Source organism: Salvelinus namaycush, chromosome 4 (genome assembly GCF_016432855.1).
Source record: "Salvelinus namaycush isolate Seneca chromosome 4, SaNama_1.0, whole genome shotgun sequence".
Lineage (NCBI taxonomy): Eukaryota > Metazoa > Chordata > Actinopteri > Salmoniformes > Salmonidae > Salvelinus > Salvelinus namaycush.
The window spans coordinates 15,657,067-15,673,644 of NC_052310.1; the positions used below are offsets into that span (position 1 = coordinate 15,657,067).

The 16,578-nt window shown below is 42.2% G+C and overlaps 1 protein-coding gene across 2 annotated transcripts; it reads right to left on the reverse strand.

Moving 5' to 3' along the window:
- Window positions 1-1,687: 1,687 nt before the first annotated feature.
- On the reverse strand, window positions 1,688-13,796 carry LOC120046214 (monocarboxylate transporter 6-like). 2 transcript variants are annotated; one of them, XM_038991262.1, is made up of 5 exons: window positions 13,369-13,796; window positions 11,575-12,046; window positions 4,507-4,650; window positions 3,485-4,285; window positions 1,688-2,385 (listed from the first exon to the last, which is right to left on the reverse strand). In XM_038991262.1, exons 2-5 carry the CDS (start codon window positions 11,933-11,935, stop codon window positions 2,129-2,131), a joined length of 1,563 nt encoding a protein of 520 aa, XP_038847190.1. In that variant the 5' UTR covers window positions 11,936-12,046; window positions 13,369-13,796; the 3' UTR covers window positions 1,688-2,128. The 2 variants fall into 2 exon arrangements, with proteins under 2 accessions (XP_038847190.1, XP_038847191.1); XM_038991263.1 differs by having other exon boundaries at window positions 2,140-2,385; window positions 3,390-4,285.
- Window positions 13,797-16,578: the final 2,782 nt, after the last annotated feature.

Consider the following 16,578-nt stretch of genomic DNA (forward strand, 5'->3'; position numbering starts at 1 on the left):
ATGCTGTGGTAACCATGCTGGTTAAGTGTGCCTTGAATTCTAAATAAATCACTGGCAGTATCATCAGCAAAGCACCATCACACCTCCTCCTCCGTGCTTCACGGTGGGAACCACACATGCAGAGATCATCTGTTCCCCTACTCTGCATCTCACAAAGACACAGCGGTTGGAACCAAAAATCGTAAATTTGGACTCATCACACCAAAGGACAGATTTCCACTGGTCTAATGCCCATTGCTTGTGTTTCTTGGCCCAAGCAAGTCTCTTCTTATTGGTGTCCTTTAGTAGTGGTTTCGTTGCAGAAATTCGACCATGAAGCCCTGATTCACGCAGTCTCCTCTGAACAGTTGATGTTGAGATGTGTCTGTTAATAGGCCGTCATTGTAAATAACAATTTGTTCTTAAACTGACTTGCCTACTGTAGTTAAATAAAGGTTAAATAAAAAATGTAAAATTGAACTCAGTGAAGCATTTACTTGGGCTGCAATTTCTGAGGCTGGTAACTCTAATGAATTTATCCTCTGCAGCAGAGGTAATTCTGGGTCTTCCTTTCCTGTGACGGTACTCAGGAGAGCCAGTTTCATCATAGCGCTTGATGGTTTTTGCGACTGCGCTTGAAGAAACTTTAAAAGTTCTTGAAATGTTTCGTATTGACTAACCTTCATGTCTTAAAGTAACGATGGACTGTCATTTGTTTTTGCTTATTTGAGGTGTTCTTGTCATAATATGGACTTGGTCTTTGACCAAATAGGGCTATGTTCTGTATACCACCCCTACCTTGTCACAACACAACTGATTGGCTCAAACGCATTAAGAAGGTAAGACATTCCACAAATGACCTTTTAACAAGGCACACCTGTTAATTGAAATGCATTCCAGGTGACTACCTCATGAAGCTGGTTGAGAGAATGCCAAGCTGTCATTATTCTCAAATATATTTTGATTTGTTTAACACTTTTTTGGTTACTTTAAACCTTTAACTAGGCAGTTAATTACAAATGCTTATTTACAATGACGGCCTACCGGGGAACAGTGGGTTAACTGCCTTGTTCAGGGGCAGAACAACAGATTTTTACCTTGTCAGCTCAGGGATTCGATCGAGCAACCTTTCAGTTACTGGCCCAACGCTCTAAACTCTAGGCTACCTGCCATCCCCCCAAAAATGGCACGTGCTATTTCATAGTTTTGATGTCTTCACCATTATTCTACAATGTATAACATTGTTCAAATAAAGAAAAACCCTGGAATGAGTAGGTGTGGCCAAACTTTTGACTGGTACTGTATGTGACTATGTTCTTTAGAGTAATCTTTTCTTGACGATACCTGAAAAACGAGTAGGTTGAGAAGTAACAAATCTCCAACACCTACAGTACTTGCTTCAGTCTTTGACAATGAATAGCACCCATGTCCTAGTAACTCCTGCACTTTTTCACAAGACATTCTCAGTCATACCAGTAAGCTACTGATCGTTCTGTAACTCTGTTACACAACGAACATAACAAGACATGAACAGTATCATAAACAAATGTTTAGGCCCCAAAAAATCGAAGACTTCTTGGGATAAAGAACTTGACGTTGATATGCTCAGTCAATAATATCCATCTTAATAAACTGGTAGGCCTACAGTACTCATAATTCAGTTGAGGTTTCTTCTGGTGTAGTATATATATAGGACATTTAATAGGCCTACAGATATTAAATGTTTATTTTGATTGATTGCATGTACAAGGCACATTCCTAAGGTATGTCTTCATGAACAACATGACATGATGAATGTGTAACAGGGTATTAGGGGGAAAGGCACAGGTTTATGGAATGGGTGAAAAAGTACTGTGTTCGATCAACAATAACAGTATTAGTCTGCATAAACAGTGCCGACTGTAATAGCAATGAATAATCCACTCCTAGCATGAACCCATTGGATGAAATACTCAACCCATTTGCACTTACCAATACTCTTAACAGTCAAGAGGCAAGAGTGTGTATACTATGATTGGAGTGTCAGATCCTAACAGATTGGGATATCATATCAATTATCATACGCTTGTACTGTAAGATCAGCAGCACAGGGTATACAATCACAAAACCATAGGAAATATACATCTGTGAGTTTGGACAATGACGCTTTTCACAGGCAGCTGACATCCCCAGTCTCAGAGTCTGAGGCCTTGTCTTTGTCCCCCTTGGTGGGCACACTGCTGTACTGGCACTGGGGGACCACATTGTTAACACTGGCAGGCTTTGGTGGGGAGACCTGCTGCCCCTTTAGCACCTTTCTGTCCAGCCAGTAGAAAGACACCATGAGGAATACAGCTGATGAGGCAACAGTCGCACTGCAGGCGAAGAAGACGTAAAAATACTCCCCAGTTCTGTCCACCAGGATTCCTGTAACAACAACATAAACAACAATATCAGGAGCCAATCAGCATTAGTAAAGCCCCAGCAGTGCATGACAGACAGTTCATGATGACATAAGGGCATAACTACAACAATAACAGAGTATTACCACAGAACTTCCTAAACCCAGAGGCGCAACATCGTATGACTTCCGGAAACGCTTGTAAAGCAGACCAGGCCGGGGTTTGAAAACTCATTGAGAGAAGTGAAACATTCTTCCTTAGTTGTTCATTTTCTTAAAATGTAAAAGGCACAACCTAGACTAGAGCCTATGTCTTAAGCAGTTGAACATGTTATTACTCCAACCTGGTGAAAGTGACACGTTTCCATTATCGTCATAAACAACCATATCGAAGGTGTGCCTTTGATTTTGACGGCCTGCATATGCACAGTTCGGCGCAAGATGACCGTTAGACCCAATGACGTGTTTCTGCGCATGAGCTTAGCTAGCCAACGTCGCCATGACATCGCCTGCAAGTGTGATCGGGGATTTCTATTGGAAAAGCAGTTCCATACTATGCCGTCTTTGATTCTACCATTGCACAGTGAAACTCAACCAACTACATAAGCAGTCATACAGAAGTAGGTTGCATACCTGACATTTGAGCTGGAATGCCCCCTCCCCAGGAAAGAGGGAGCTGAACATTCCATTCTTATTCAAGTTTGTCTTCAAGACCCCCGCAACATGCACAAACAGGCACGAGCAAAGGGACACACATATTCATGTACACACACACACACACACACACACACACACACACACACACACACACACACACACACACACACACACACACACACACACACACACACACACACACACACACACACACGCACACACAAGGACACGCAAACACACACAGCCTGGTTTCCCTTGGACACACATGATTGGTTGGATGTCCGTGGAATCCAAGCAGCAGGATATGCTCCTTGCCTCTGACCACAGCCTGTGTTATGCCTAGCACTCCTTCAAGTTACACTACAACACTTACTTGATGAATGTGTTCATCATTGAATAGGACATCTCCTCGCCTGGTTTTCATGGAGGGGAGGCACACACACACACGCGCCTCAGGGAGTTCGGTACCTGCGAGTGGGGGCCCGATCAGTAGCGTGACACTCTCCATGATGGCGAGCAGGCCCAGGGCAGCGGGGAAGCGACTCATATCCAACGTATCCATGAGGACGGTGAACATCAGCGAGCCCACCACGCTCATGGACAGGCCGTAGGTCACCACGTACACCAGCAGCACGGGGAAGCTGGCATCGATACAGCAGATACTATTACTCAGCCCGTTCATCAGCAGAGCAGCAGAGAACACGTAGATGTGGCGCCCCTTGAACCAGGGCAGACTGAAGAGCAGGCCAATGGGCGGCCGCACCACGATGTTGACGATACCCAGGATGGAGAGGAGGGCCGTGGCGTAGGGCACAAGGTAGATCAGCGGCACCATGAAGCCAAGCATCATCCAAGTCATGCCCACAGCGTACATGCGGTAACGCAGGTTGTTACATAAGAGGTCAAAGGCCATGTGATGGTGAAAGGCGGCCTTCAGAACGGCCCACAAGGCCCTCATCCTCCCCTTTGGCTTCTCCTCCTCCGGCTGAAGAGGCCCGTGGTTCATCAGGGGCTGGCCACGATGTCTGTGGCCCCACAGAGGCCTCATCACAGCTCCACACACACAGCAGTTGAGCAGGACGGCCCCCAGAACCAGAAAGCTCCCCCGCCAGCCCAGCTCAGTGTGGAGGTAGTTTCCCAGGAGGGGCAGGGTGCACAGGCCCAGGGCAGTGCCCGTGGACGACATTGCGTTGGCAAAAGCCCGCCGCCGCACAAAATAGTGCCCGAGAATAGTCACTGCGGGCTGGAAGCTGAAGCAGAATCCAAGTCCTGTCAAAGGAGAAGACAATGAATAAGACACATGGCTGAATGCATGGGAGAAGGTAGAGGTTGCCCCTAACCACTAATACAGGGTGTGATTTTTTTTAACCTTCCCTAAAAATAAAGATTATAAAGATTGGGATGTAGCGTTATCTGATTCTAGATCTGTTGTTAGGGGTTAACTGCTTTGTGGAGTGATTTTTTTTTTTTTTTTTTAGGAGGTTAGTGACCTGTAATAACCCCAGCTGTGACGTAGAGCTCAGTGATGGTGTGGGTAAATGAGCTGGCCGCCATTCCAAGACCACTCAGGACCCCACCCACCATCACCGTCGTCCGGCAACCAAACCTCTCCACCATTACACTGCAGAATGGACCTAAAGGAGGAGACATGCTATTGGTTAAACACACAAAGACCTCAAAGAAAGTACAGTAAAACTTAGAGCCTTAGGTACAAGGGAATTTCCCTAATCCAACAATCTTAGCATAACTGCCCTCTATGGCTATATTTATCTTAAACAAAGTGGTGGTTTGTGCAGGGCCTTTTGCACCAGATGGGACCCCAAGCACAACCCTAAAGAGATACAATGACTTATAGTAAACTGAACAACGTTTGGGTTGTGTTTCACTGCTAGGATCATATAACTGCGGTTGAGTGAAAACAGAAGGGTCAATGCTCTGCGAGAACCCGCCCCACACCCACCCCCTTCTTATTTTAGCCTCTCCTATTGTCATGCTTACTAGAAGGACATCTGTGGAAGCAATCATTGCAGTGGGTGCACCAGACTCAACATTAAAGACAACCATGTCTCATTGGCTCCTTGTCTATATTCAGTTTTTCATTGCATTGGAGTCAATCAAGCTTTGGCACAAACATGGAGTTCCTGGTAAGATGCCAGTAAGCAGTGGTGTAGTGGTACATGGAAAAGTGTGTATACTCTAATTTGTTCCAAAATTTCCCAAATGGCCCACCCGGTGAAGGAAAAGCACCCCTGTGTGAAAAATGCTATGAGAAACAGTGACATACACACTGAATGACCTAAAATTATAAATCCCATATTGGTCTTTCACAGTCAGGCCAACCTGTACTGTGGAAGTAGACTAATAGTAGGCTTACTATTGAAACATAAATGAGATAAATGAGACAGTCAACTGAGTCAGACATATTTTGTGTGAAGTTTTCGCTCTGTCACACTATTTTAAATTAGAAGTTAAGTCCACAACAATGCTTAAACCACATCAGGAGACCACTTGAGGTCTGGGGACAATCTAATAAATTATGATTTGAGTGTAGTTACCTTTCAATTCAACTGTGCCGGCACATAGCACTGTTGTTTGGTTAGTGTGTGTCTTGAGCACACATGGAGGTTGGAAAACAAATGGCCACTGGATTGATGCAAATAATCATGATATCATTCTGCCAGGTAGGCATACACTCTTAGAAGAAAAGGTTCTGGATAAAACCAAAAGGGGTTCTATGCTTGCTTCATATATGGCACTCCTTAAGGTTCTATATACAGTAGAACATAAATTGGTTCCATATAGAACCTCAAAGAACCCTACAAAAGGTTTCTATATAGAAATTGTAGAAGTGCCAAATACAGTGCCTTCAGAAAGTATTCAGACCCCTTGACTTTTTCCACATTTTGTTACGTTACGGCCTTATTCTAAAATTGATTAAATACATTTAAATCCTCAGCAAACTACACACCTCATGACAAAGCGAAAACAGTTTTTTTTTTAGAATGTTTGCAAATAAACAGAAACACCTTATTTACATAAGTATTCAGATCCTTTGCTATGAGACTCGAAATTGAGCTCAGGTGCATCCTGTTTCCATTGATCATCCTTGAGATGTTTCTACAACCACAAGTCCACTTGTAGTAAATTAAATTGATTGGACATGATTTGGAAAGGCACACAGCTGTCTATATAAGGTCCCACAGTTGACAATGCATGTCAGTTCAAAAACCAAGTCATGAGGTCGAAGGAATTGTCCATAAAGCTCCAAGACAGGATTGTGTCGAGGCACAGATTGGGGAAGGGTACCAAAACATTTCCGCAGCATTGAAGGTTCCCAAGAAGACTATGGGGCGTGGGGCGACGCACAATTGGCATAGCGTCGTCCGGGTTAGGGAGGGTTTGGCCGGTAGGGATATCCTTGTCTCAGTATGTAAAATGTAATAAAATGTATGCACTCTACTGTAAGTCGCTCTGGATAAGAGCGTCTGCTAAATGACTAAAATGTAAATGTAAATGTAAGACAGTGGCCTCCATCATTCTTAAATGGAAGAAGTTTGGAACCACCCAGACTCTTCCTTGAGCTGGCTGCCCGGCCAAACTGAGCAATAGAGGGAGAAGGGCCTTGGTCAGGGAGGTGACCAAGAACCCGATGGTCACCCTGACAGAGCTCTAGAGTTCCTCTGTGGAGATGGGAGAACCTTCCCGAAGGACAACCATCTCTGCAGCACTCCACCAATCAGGCCTTTATGGTAGAGTGGCCAGACTGATGCCAATCCTCAGTAAAGGGCACATGACAGCCCGCTTGGAGTTTGCAAAAAGGCACCTAAAGACTCTCAGACCATGAGAAACGAGGTTGTCTGGTCTGATGAAACCAAGATTGAACTCTTTGGTCTGAATGCAAAGCATCATGTCTGGAGGAAACCTGGCACTATCCCTACGGTGAAGCATGGTGGTGGCAGCATCATGCTGTGGGGATGTTTTTCAGCGGCAGGGACTTGGAGACTAGTCAGGATAGAGGGAAAGATGAACGGAGCAAAGTACAGAGAGATCCTTGATGAAAACCTGCTCCAGAGCTCTCAGGAGCTCAGACTGGGAAGGTTCACCTTCCAACAGGACAATGACCCTTAGCACCCAGCCAAGACAACACAGGAGTGGCTTCACGACAAGTCTCTGTATGTTCTTTATTGGTCAAGCCAGATCTCTGACTTAAACCTGATCGAACATCTTTGGAGAGACCTGAAAATAGCTGTGCAGCAACGCTCCCCATCCAACCTGACAGAGCTTGAGAGGATCTGCAGAGAAGAATGGGAGAAACTCCCCAAATACAGGTGTGCCAAACTTGTAGCGTCATACCCAAGAAGGCTCGAGGCTGTAATTGCTGCCAAAAGCACTTCAACAAAGTACTGAGTAAAGGGTCTGAAGACTTATGTAAATGTAATGTGTTATATTTTTTATAAAATCTGCAAAAAATTAAAAAGAAACTTTTCGCTTTGTCATTATGTTTTTTTTATTTAACTAAACAAGTAAGTCAGTTAAGAACAAATTCTTATTTACAATGACGGCCTAGGAATAGTGAGTTAACTGCCTTATTCAGGAGCAGAACAACAGATTTTTACCTTGTCAGCTCGGGGATTCGATCTAGCAATCTTTCAGTGACTGGCCCAACGCTCTAACCACTAGCCTACCTGCCGCCCCGTGTGTGGGTTGATGAGCTAGTTAACATTTAATTGAGTACGTTTTAGGGAAAGCCTTTCCATCTACCAGAAGACAGTTATATTTTTCCTGTTCCTTAATGGTTTGAAACGTGGACATTTTACTTCATATTATAAGGCATGTGTTACATTGCTTTAAAAGTAGCCTATAGCCAAAATCCCACCATAGAAACGTGGAGGCAATTATTTTATAAAGACTTCCACATATGCGCTCTCCTGTGCTATTGGTTTTCAACTCAACTTTCTTTCATTGTTTAGCAGCCAAAGCCATCATCCTAGTCATATTAGCAACCCATGATAGTTGTTGCATCTTTAGATCTCACCTTCAAAATGTCTAAGATATATTTTAATTTCTGTCCATGAAACCGCTTGCATGTGAGGTGATTATTTTAAAACTGTGTTTTCCCGCAAATTGCAATTTGGAACATTTGCGCGTATGCCTACTGCCATGTGCACATTGCTGCGCTTAAAAATGTGAAAAATTGTTTATAAACATTTTAAGATAAACATTCTAAAATATATATATTTTGATACACCATATACCTCAAAACTATTTTGATACGCATCGCGGGGATTAAGAAGTGAGTATACGCAATGCCCACCAAAAAAGTGGTTATACGGAAAAGTACAAAATTGTCATTCTTGAGTAAAAAGCAAAAAGACACCTTAATAGAAAATGACTCAAGTAAAAGTGAAAGTCACCCAGTAAAATACTACTTGAATAAAAGTCTTAAAGCATCTGGTTTTAAATGTACTTAAGTACAGTGGTTGAAAATGCACTCAATATCATACTTAGTGGAGCCAAGTGCTGCACCAAAGGGAACTGAAGCGCAACAAGTAGAAAAAACTGTAAGGTCGATGGAACGTTCACCCTGACACTGCAAGGTCATTGAAATAAGTAATGTACCAGCTTACTGATTTGCTCCACACATTGCTCAGTTTATCTTTTGACTCATCTTAATTCAGTTCGGGTGATTTCTTTGTTGTTGTTGCGTTAAGGCAATGGACATGCACGCACAAGACTTTCCCAGATGTTTAGGGCTTGAAACCCAAACAGAAATAGAACCCCTGTGAGTGGCTGACCAAAGGCAGCTCATGTGGCACTACACAGCGTTAGTGTGTGTATAAGGGTGAGAGACCATCCCCTGAAATCTCACTTATCAAATAAACAAACAGGGGATGTGTTGATTCTCATAATGTAGGCCTTTTCCATGGGTTTTGTGTCTGTCTGCCTGATCTGACCAGTCACTATTAGACTGCAAACCTCAGCACTGTAAATCAAATGTGTACACTAGAGGTCGACCGATCATACCGATACCGATTATTGGAGGACCAAAAAAAGCCGATACCGATTAATCGGCCGATTTTAATATTTATTTGTAATAATGACAATTACAACAATACTGAATGAACACTTATTTTAACTTAATATAATATATGAATAAAATCAATTTAGCCTCAAATAAATAATGAAACATGTTCAATTTGGTTTAAATAATGCAAAAACAAAGTGTTGGAGAAGAAAGTAAAAGTGCAATATGTGCCATGTAAGAAAGCTAACGTTTAAGTTCCTTGCTCAGAACATGAGAAAGTTGGTGGTTCCTTTTAACATGAGTCTTCAATATTCCCAGGTAAGAAGTTTTAGGTTGTAGTTATTATAGGAATTATAGGACTATTTCTCTCTATATACGATTTGTATTTCATATACCTTTGACTATTGGATGTTCTTATAGGCACTTTAGTATTACCAGTATAACAGTATAGCTTCCATCCCTCTCCTCGCCGCTACCTGGGCTCGAACCAGGAACACATCGACAACAGCCACCCTCGAAGCTGCGTTACCCATGCAGAGCAAGGGGAACAACTACTCCAAGTGTCAGAGCGAGTGACGTTTGAAACGCTATTAGCGCGCACCCCGCTAACTAGCTAGCCATTTCACATCGGTTACACTAGCCTAATCTTGGGAGTTGATAGGCTTGAATTCATAAACAGCAGAGCTGCTGGCAAAACGCACGAAAGTGCTGTTTGAATGAATGCTTACGAGCCTGCTGGTGCCCACCATCGCTCAGTCACACTGCTCTATCAAATCATAGACTTAATTATAACATAATAACACACAGAAATACGAGCCTTAGGTCATTAATATGGTCGAATCCGGAAACTATCATCTCGAAAACAAAACATTTATTCTTTCAGTGAAATACAGAACCGTTCCGTATTTTATTTAACGGGTGGCATCAATCAGTCTAAATATTCCTGTTACATTGCACAACCTTCAATGTTATGTCATAATTACGTAAAATTCTGGCAAATTAGTTCGCAATGAGCCAGGCGGCCCAAACTGTTGCATATACCCTGACTCTGCGTGCAATGAACGCAAGAGAAGTGACACAATTTCACCTGGTTAATATTGCCTGCTAACCTGGATTTCTTTTAGCTAAATATGCAGTTTTAAAAATATATACTTCTGTGTATTGATTTTAAGAAAGGCATTGATGTTTATGGTTAGGTACACGTTGGAGCAACGACAGTCCTTTTTTGCGAATGCGCATTGCATAGATTATATGCAACTTAGGACACGCTAGATAAACTAGTAATATCATCAACCATGTGTAGTTATAACTAGTGATTATGATTGATTGATTGTTTTTTATAAGTAAGTTTAATGCTAGCTAGCAACTTATCTTGGCTTCTTACTGCATTCGCGTAACAGGTGGGCTCCTCGTGAGGCAGATGGTTAGAGCGTTGGACTAGTTAACCGTAAGGTTGCAAGATTGAATCGCTGAGCTGACAAGGTAAAAATCTGTCGTTCTGCCCCTGAACAAGGCAGTTAACCCACCGTTCCTAGGCCGTCATTGAAAATAAGAATGTGTTCTTAACTGACTTGCCTAGTGTTAAAGGAATTTAATTCCTATATGTTCATCAACCAATTCAATTAAAACACTCTGCCCATTCATAAGAATTTGTAAGATACTTATTTGCATAAAATGGACAGAAACCAGTCTCAAAATCAATCAATCAATAGCGTTTATTCTCGAGAGTACTGACCATAGTACAATTTACATCAGGTTATATAATAAAAATGACGTTATAGGTTGTAAAATGTCCTTCCTCCTCTCGGATACAATGGCAGTACAGTATACAAGCCTTCTTACATTGTCTGCCACCTGTTAAACAATGTACAACCAGCCCAAAGTCTCTCCCCTCCCTGGATAGAGACAGAATGTCCTGTAATGAACACATCATTCCAGCCAGTCTGATGATAACTCCATTCGTTTCTAACAAGGAACAGAAAGTCCTTGTTCTAATTCTTGACTAAAACTACACACATTATATTCAGTATTATGATTATAATAAGATTCATACATCCATACAGTAACATAGTAGTACTCTGTTTAGTTATAGTTCTAAGTTACATGTATACATAATTTAGTCATTATTCATAAAAATCCCATAACACCTAGTTAAATAAAGGTGTAAAAAAAAAATATATATATATTTTTTTTAAATCGGCGTCCAAAATTACCGACTTCAGATTGTTATGAAAACTTGAAATCGGCCCTAATTAATCAGCCACTCCGATTAATCGGTCGACCTCTAGTGTACACAGTGAATGATCACGACAGGCTGAGTGGGTTAGACAATCTGCTTTAAGAGTTTTAAAAAGTAAGGAATTCTTCAACTGTAATAGACTGTCAGTGATTACTGAGCTTACTTTGAGCACATTTCCCCACAAGCATATATGAATGTGTCACTGCAAAAAGAACCCTGAAAAAACCCTACTTAAAATCAGAAGGTGAATCTATGGAAATCTATGCAAACTAGGATGTGACTCTACTACCATACCTCCAGCATGAAGCACTGATGTCATTATAGAAGGCACCCAGGAAGTCTCTTGGTTGCTGGCCTGGAACTCTGTCTGTATGTCCGTGTAGAAAATGCCTATGCAGGAGGGGAAGGCCAGAGTCAGGGCTAGCACCAGGATGGTGGACACCAACACCACCCAGCCCCAACCCCCATCAGGTGCAGTGATGGGCCCATCCATGGCCACAGGGACTATGGGTTCAGGCTTGCCATTCTCCACCTCTTCAGATTCCATGATCTCTCCATTCTTCTGCCCCATGTTATGTGTCTGCTCAGGTGCCTTGCTCTCCATCTGGAAGCTGTCACAGTCCCCTGCCACCTTGCTGCCTTTCCTCAGGTTCATCCTCTGCTCAGCTGCTGAGGAAATGCCCTAGTAGTACAGTAGCTTGCCATGGTGAATGACACTCACTAATATATTCCATCTCACAGTGTATCTCCTCAGCAATGAACATGCCTGTTAATAGGTGGGGAAAAACGTGAGCAACCCGATTAGTCCTCTGGCTACGTTGTGTAGTCTTGTTTGTATCAAAGCATTAGACACACAATTTGCATAGCTTGTGGTAAAAACTATCCAGCTGTCACTTCATAAATAGGAAAAGACTAACTTTTCCAAGGTCTAGTGTAATTCTGTATGCATGAAAATAAGGGCCGATTTCCACTATTGGTGTCTGTTAATGAAGGGGGAAGGGAATAGGATATAGATATATGGCACTGGCACATATCTGCATGTGCTTGAGGAAGTAAAAAAATTCAAATGAATGGCCTACTGTGAAAAACATTTTCCAGTTTAGATTTCTGTCTGTAATCTGTTAGTTTAGTGGTATTCCTTACAAAAAAAAGATTGCCGTTTTGAAACTGCAGTAAAAATGCATTAACTGCAGTCAACTGTGGTATTCTGGATGCAGTGACTGCTGGTATACTGCCCCCTGACTGCTGGTATACTGCACTCTGACTGCTGGTATACTGCACTCTGACTGCTGGTATACTGCACTCTGACTGCTGGTATACTGCACTCTGACTGCTGGTATACTGCACTCTGACTGATATCTTTTTTCGTAGAATTATTTTATTTTACTTTTTTCGAATTATGAGTGCAACTGTGCGTAATTAGGCTTTAAGATGTCCAAACATAGCCTCTAATTCGCATTTAGGCACACATTAATGACATAATGAGATGCACGTAATTTAGCTGTCCTTTATCCAATTTGAACGCCTCAATGTGTGATCCCACTCTTCAAAGACGGTACACTACAGTGTATGCAATTTGGGCCCGAGCGGTGAAATCCAATTCAATGTTAAGTAACATTTAGTTATTGTCAGACGTTGTAGTCGCTTTGGCACTCTAGTAGCCTACCCACGTGGAACGTCAATTTATTTTATATTAGGAATCTTAACTGTTGGAGATATCCGGGCCAAGAAAGACAGACGTCATTCCATCCGAACTCCTAATTACTAGAGCGGCTACTTTGAATCTATGTACAGCAACAGCACAACAGCGCTCGAGATAACTCGTCGACAATAATAGGCTAGGATTGTGAGAAAACAGTTTGCCTGCCCTATAGTTTACTCTCTTATTATTGTTGAAGATTATCTTCATGACTCAAATACTTGACGTCAAAATACATAGGTTACATTTAATTTAAGTCCAGTCTCAAAATAAAAACACTGACATAACAGGCAAGATCACTTGTTTTCAGTAGACTATCACATTGCTCACCAAATTGATGTCGGCTAGAAAACCTTGTTTACACTAACACGTTAGCGCAATTTTCTTACCTTTTGCGGCTACTCATTATACCTGACGACCATTAGCCTACTCCGTTTCGACTATTTTTACCCTCTCTACCACATCATAAACAAGCCAGCTGTAAATCCTAGTCCCTGCCATTGAGCAACAATAACGTGTTATGGGTGGGAGGAGACAGGATGTACGAGCGTTGATGGATGTTTATGGATGTTCACAAATTAAATTACGGACACTCACATTTTTGGCCGTTGGTAGGCTACTGTTAATCCAGACCAATCTGTCGTGTAGCCTAATGTGGTCGAAGAAATTGCAATGCGAGGCGCTTCCTTATGTTTTCACAGGAGGTTGGTGGCACCTTAATTGGGGAGGACAGGCTCTTGGTAATGGCAGGAGCAGAATATGTGTAATGGTATCTATGTGTTTTATGCCATTCATTTCATTCCAGGCATTATTATATGCTGTCCTCTCAGCAGCCTCCACTGGATGGTTTATTTTCTCTGCTGTGTAGGCTACAGTGTTGCCAACTCCTCAGTAAGGAAAGTAGCTATTGGCTGTCCTAAAAGTCGCTAGAAGTCGCTAAATGACGTCATCACCTAATTGGCCATGTGCATGTAATTGTGATGGACGCTGTAGGAGAGGAATAAAGTCGTGGGAGAGACAAAAAGTGAGTTAACACCCTAAATATGTTTAGAACTACAAATGAACTTTCTTCTGTCAATTCTTTTTTTTTTTTTATGTCACAATTCCAACCCTCCTCCTTTATCCGGGCTTGGGACCGGCAAAAGTGACCCAAAAGAGACACACTGGCGGAGTTACTTAGTTTTTTATTTTTATTTATTTTATTTTAGTTTTTTACATTTACATTCCGCTCTGAATGTAAGCCAGGGCGGGATCAGCCAGCGGCGGCTTCCCACAAGTGTTGATAAAACGTTTACTGGAGACAGGAGATCAAGTGGAGACATAGGACGAGGTGGATATTTGTATAATAAGGCCGTTTAATTACATGAAAAGATATCTTAGTACATCGTGCAGCACGGCTCCCTTCTGTCTGATTCGTATGGAATCGTCAGGGAAAAAGAGAGAGCTCTAAACAGTACATTCAGATTATATAGACAACTAGCAAAGTAGGTTGATCTTGTCGTCTGGCCTTCCGATTGGTCGATCTGGGTCTTGGGTAGTCCTGATCAGGCCTGGTGTCAACATTCCATTGGCTCTTCCCACAGTCCTTTGTCTTGTGCTCCAACCTTGAGTTGTGTGTGTCTGTGATTGTCATGGGGGAGGGGAGGTGTGTGTGTGTTGTGTCAACTATAGCTAATGTTGAGAAGTTGTTAAAACAAGTTACCAATATCTAATACAATTTCTTACACAAGCGCGATTCATTTGCAGTCTGGACGCGGAGGGGTGAACATCTCCTGCTCTGACTGCAGCTGGGAAGGACTGCTGTGCGAGGACTGGGCCGCCTGTGAGTGCTTTGGGATGGGGGTGGGGCCCACGGCAGCACCCGCTGCTCGTTGAGAAGATATGTGCTTTCACCCCAGTCTACAAAAGTCTCCAATAACACCAGAAAAAGTTGCTAGATTTGTCGCTAGTCGCTTTTTTGAAAATTTGTCGCTAGAGGAGTCTGAATACTCGCTAAATATAGCGACAAAGTCGCAAAGTTGGCAACACTGGCGCTACTCTGAGCGCAGAAGGAGTCAAATTAACCAGTATGTTGTAAGAAATTGTATTAGATATTGGTAACTTGTTTTAACAACTTCTCAACATTAGCTATAGTTGACACAATATGCCCACACCCCCTCTTTCTCTTGGACATATGCTGGACTCATTAGACGACAACCATCGACACACACACAACTCCCCTCCCCCATGACAATCACAGACACACACAACTCAAGGTTGGAGCACAAGACAAAGGACTGTGGGAAGAGCCAATGGAATGTCGACATCAGGCCCGGACAGGACAACCCACGACCCAGATCGACCAATCGGAAGGCCAGACGACAAGATCAACCTACTTTGCTAGTTGCCTATAATATCTGAATGTACTGTTTAGAGCGCCCTCTTCTCCGACGATTCCATAAGAATCAGACAGAAAGGGGCCGTGCACGCTTTTGCCTGATATCTTTACACTTGAATAAAACGGCCTTATTATACCAATATCCACCTCGTCCTATGTCTCCACTTGTTCTCCTGTCTCCAGTGAACGTTTTATCAACAGAAACTTGGTAAGCAGAGGATGGTTAAGACATCTTTGATTTCGGTCCAATAGAAAGTTGATCAGACAGGAGACGCGTGGGAGAAAGATTCCAGAAGGAGAGGTGACCTTTTTTGAAGGAGAATTGCGATTCAACTCACCCAGGAAACTGATCAAAAGAGCTCGAAACTAAAAGGTGAGCAGATGCCTGTTTAATCAAAATCTGTATATTGTATTATAGCCAATATCTAAATTCAATGATCAGAAGTACTGAGGTGAGTGTGAATTGTTGCTAAATTTATGTGGAATTGTTTAGAATCTAAGGCATTGTGTAAAGATATTTGCGAAGTATAAAATCAAGTCGTATTAGTAATCTGGAACTAGTTGAATTATTCTTCAACTAGGAGTATCGGGGATAAATCTAAGCTTGATGCTGTTCAAGTCGAATTAGTAATCTGGAACTAGTTGAATTATTCTTCAACTAGGAGTATCGGTGATAAATCTAAGCTTGAACTAGGAGTAATGGTATTAAACCTGAAACTCAAAGTGTTGAAATGTAATGTAGTCTGTTCAAGTCGTATTAGTAATCTGGGGCTAGTGGAAATGGCACCCCACTAGGAGCATCGGTGATAAATCTAAGCTTGGCGTATCGGGATTCAAGTTGCATTAGTAATCTGGGACTAGTCGAAATATTCTTCAACTAGGAGCATCGGTGATAAATCTAAGCTTGAACTAGGAGTAATGGTATTAAACCTGAAACTCTCCAAATTAATGTGAGTGATTGAACGTTCCACGAGGCCGATTGCTACTAATTAGCCATATGCTGAGTTGAGGCTGTGTTGAAGTGACCGCCGAGTCTACTGTGAAGCAGTTATTTTCTGTTGGGAAGTTGACCTGATTTTTCCCTCTCGTGCTGTTGGTAAATCCTTTAGGGTTAGAATTAATTTGACAATTATTTTAGAAGCGCTAGAATATACTAGTATATTGTCCCCAAAGGAAATTTCTGAAATGTTTTGGCAAAGTATTTAATTGATCGAAAAAGTTC

Coding starts and splice junctions, on each gene's coding strand:
- LOC120046214 (XM_038991262.1), bottom strand. CDS start 11,935: ATGAACCTGAGGAAAGGCAGCAAGGTGGCAGGGGACTGTGACAGCTTC. Junction 4,651..11,574: donor ATCAGTGCTTCATGCTGGAG/GTATGGTAGTAG, acceptor CTCCTCCTTTAG/GTCCATTCTGCAGTGTAATG. Junction 2,386..3,484: donor GATCGGGCCCCCACTCGCAG/GTACCGAACTCC, acceptor TTGTTGTTACAG/GAATCCTGGTGGACAGAACT.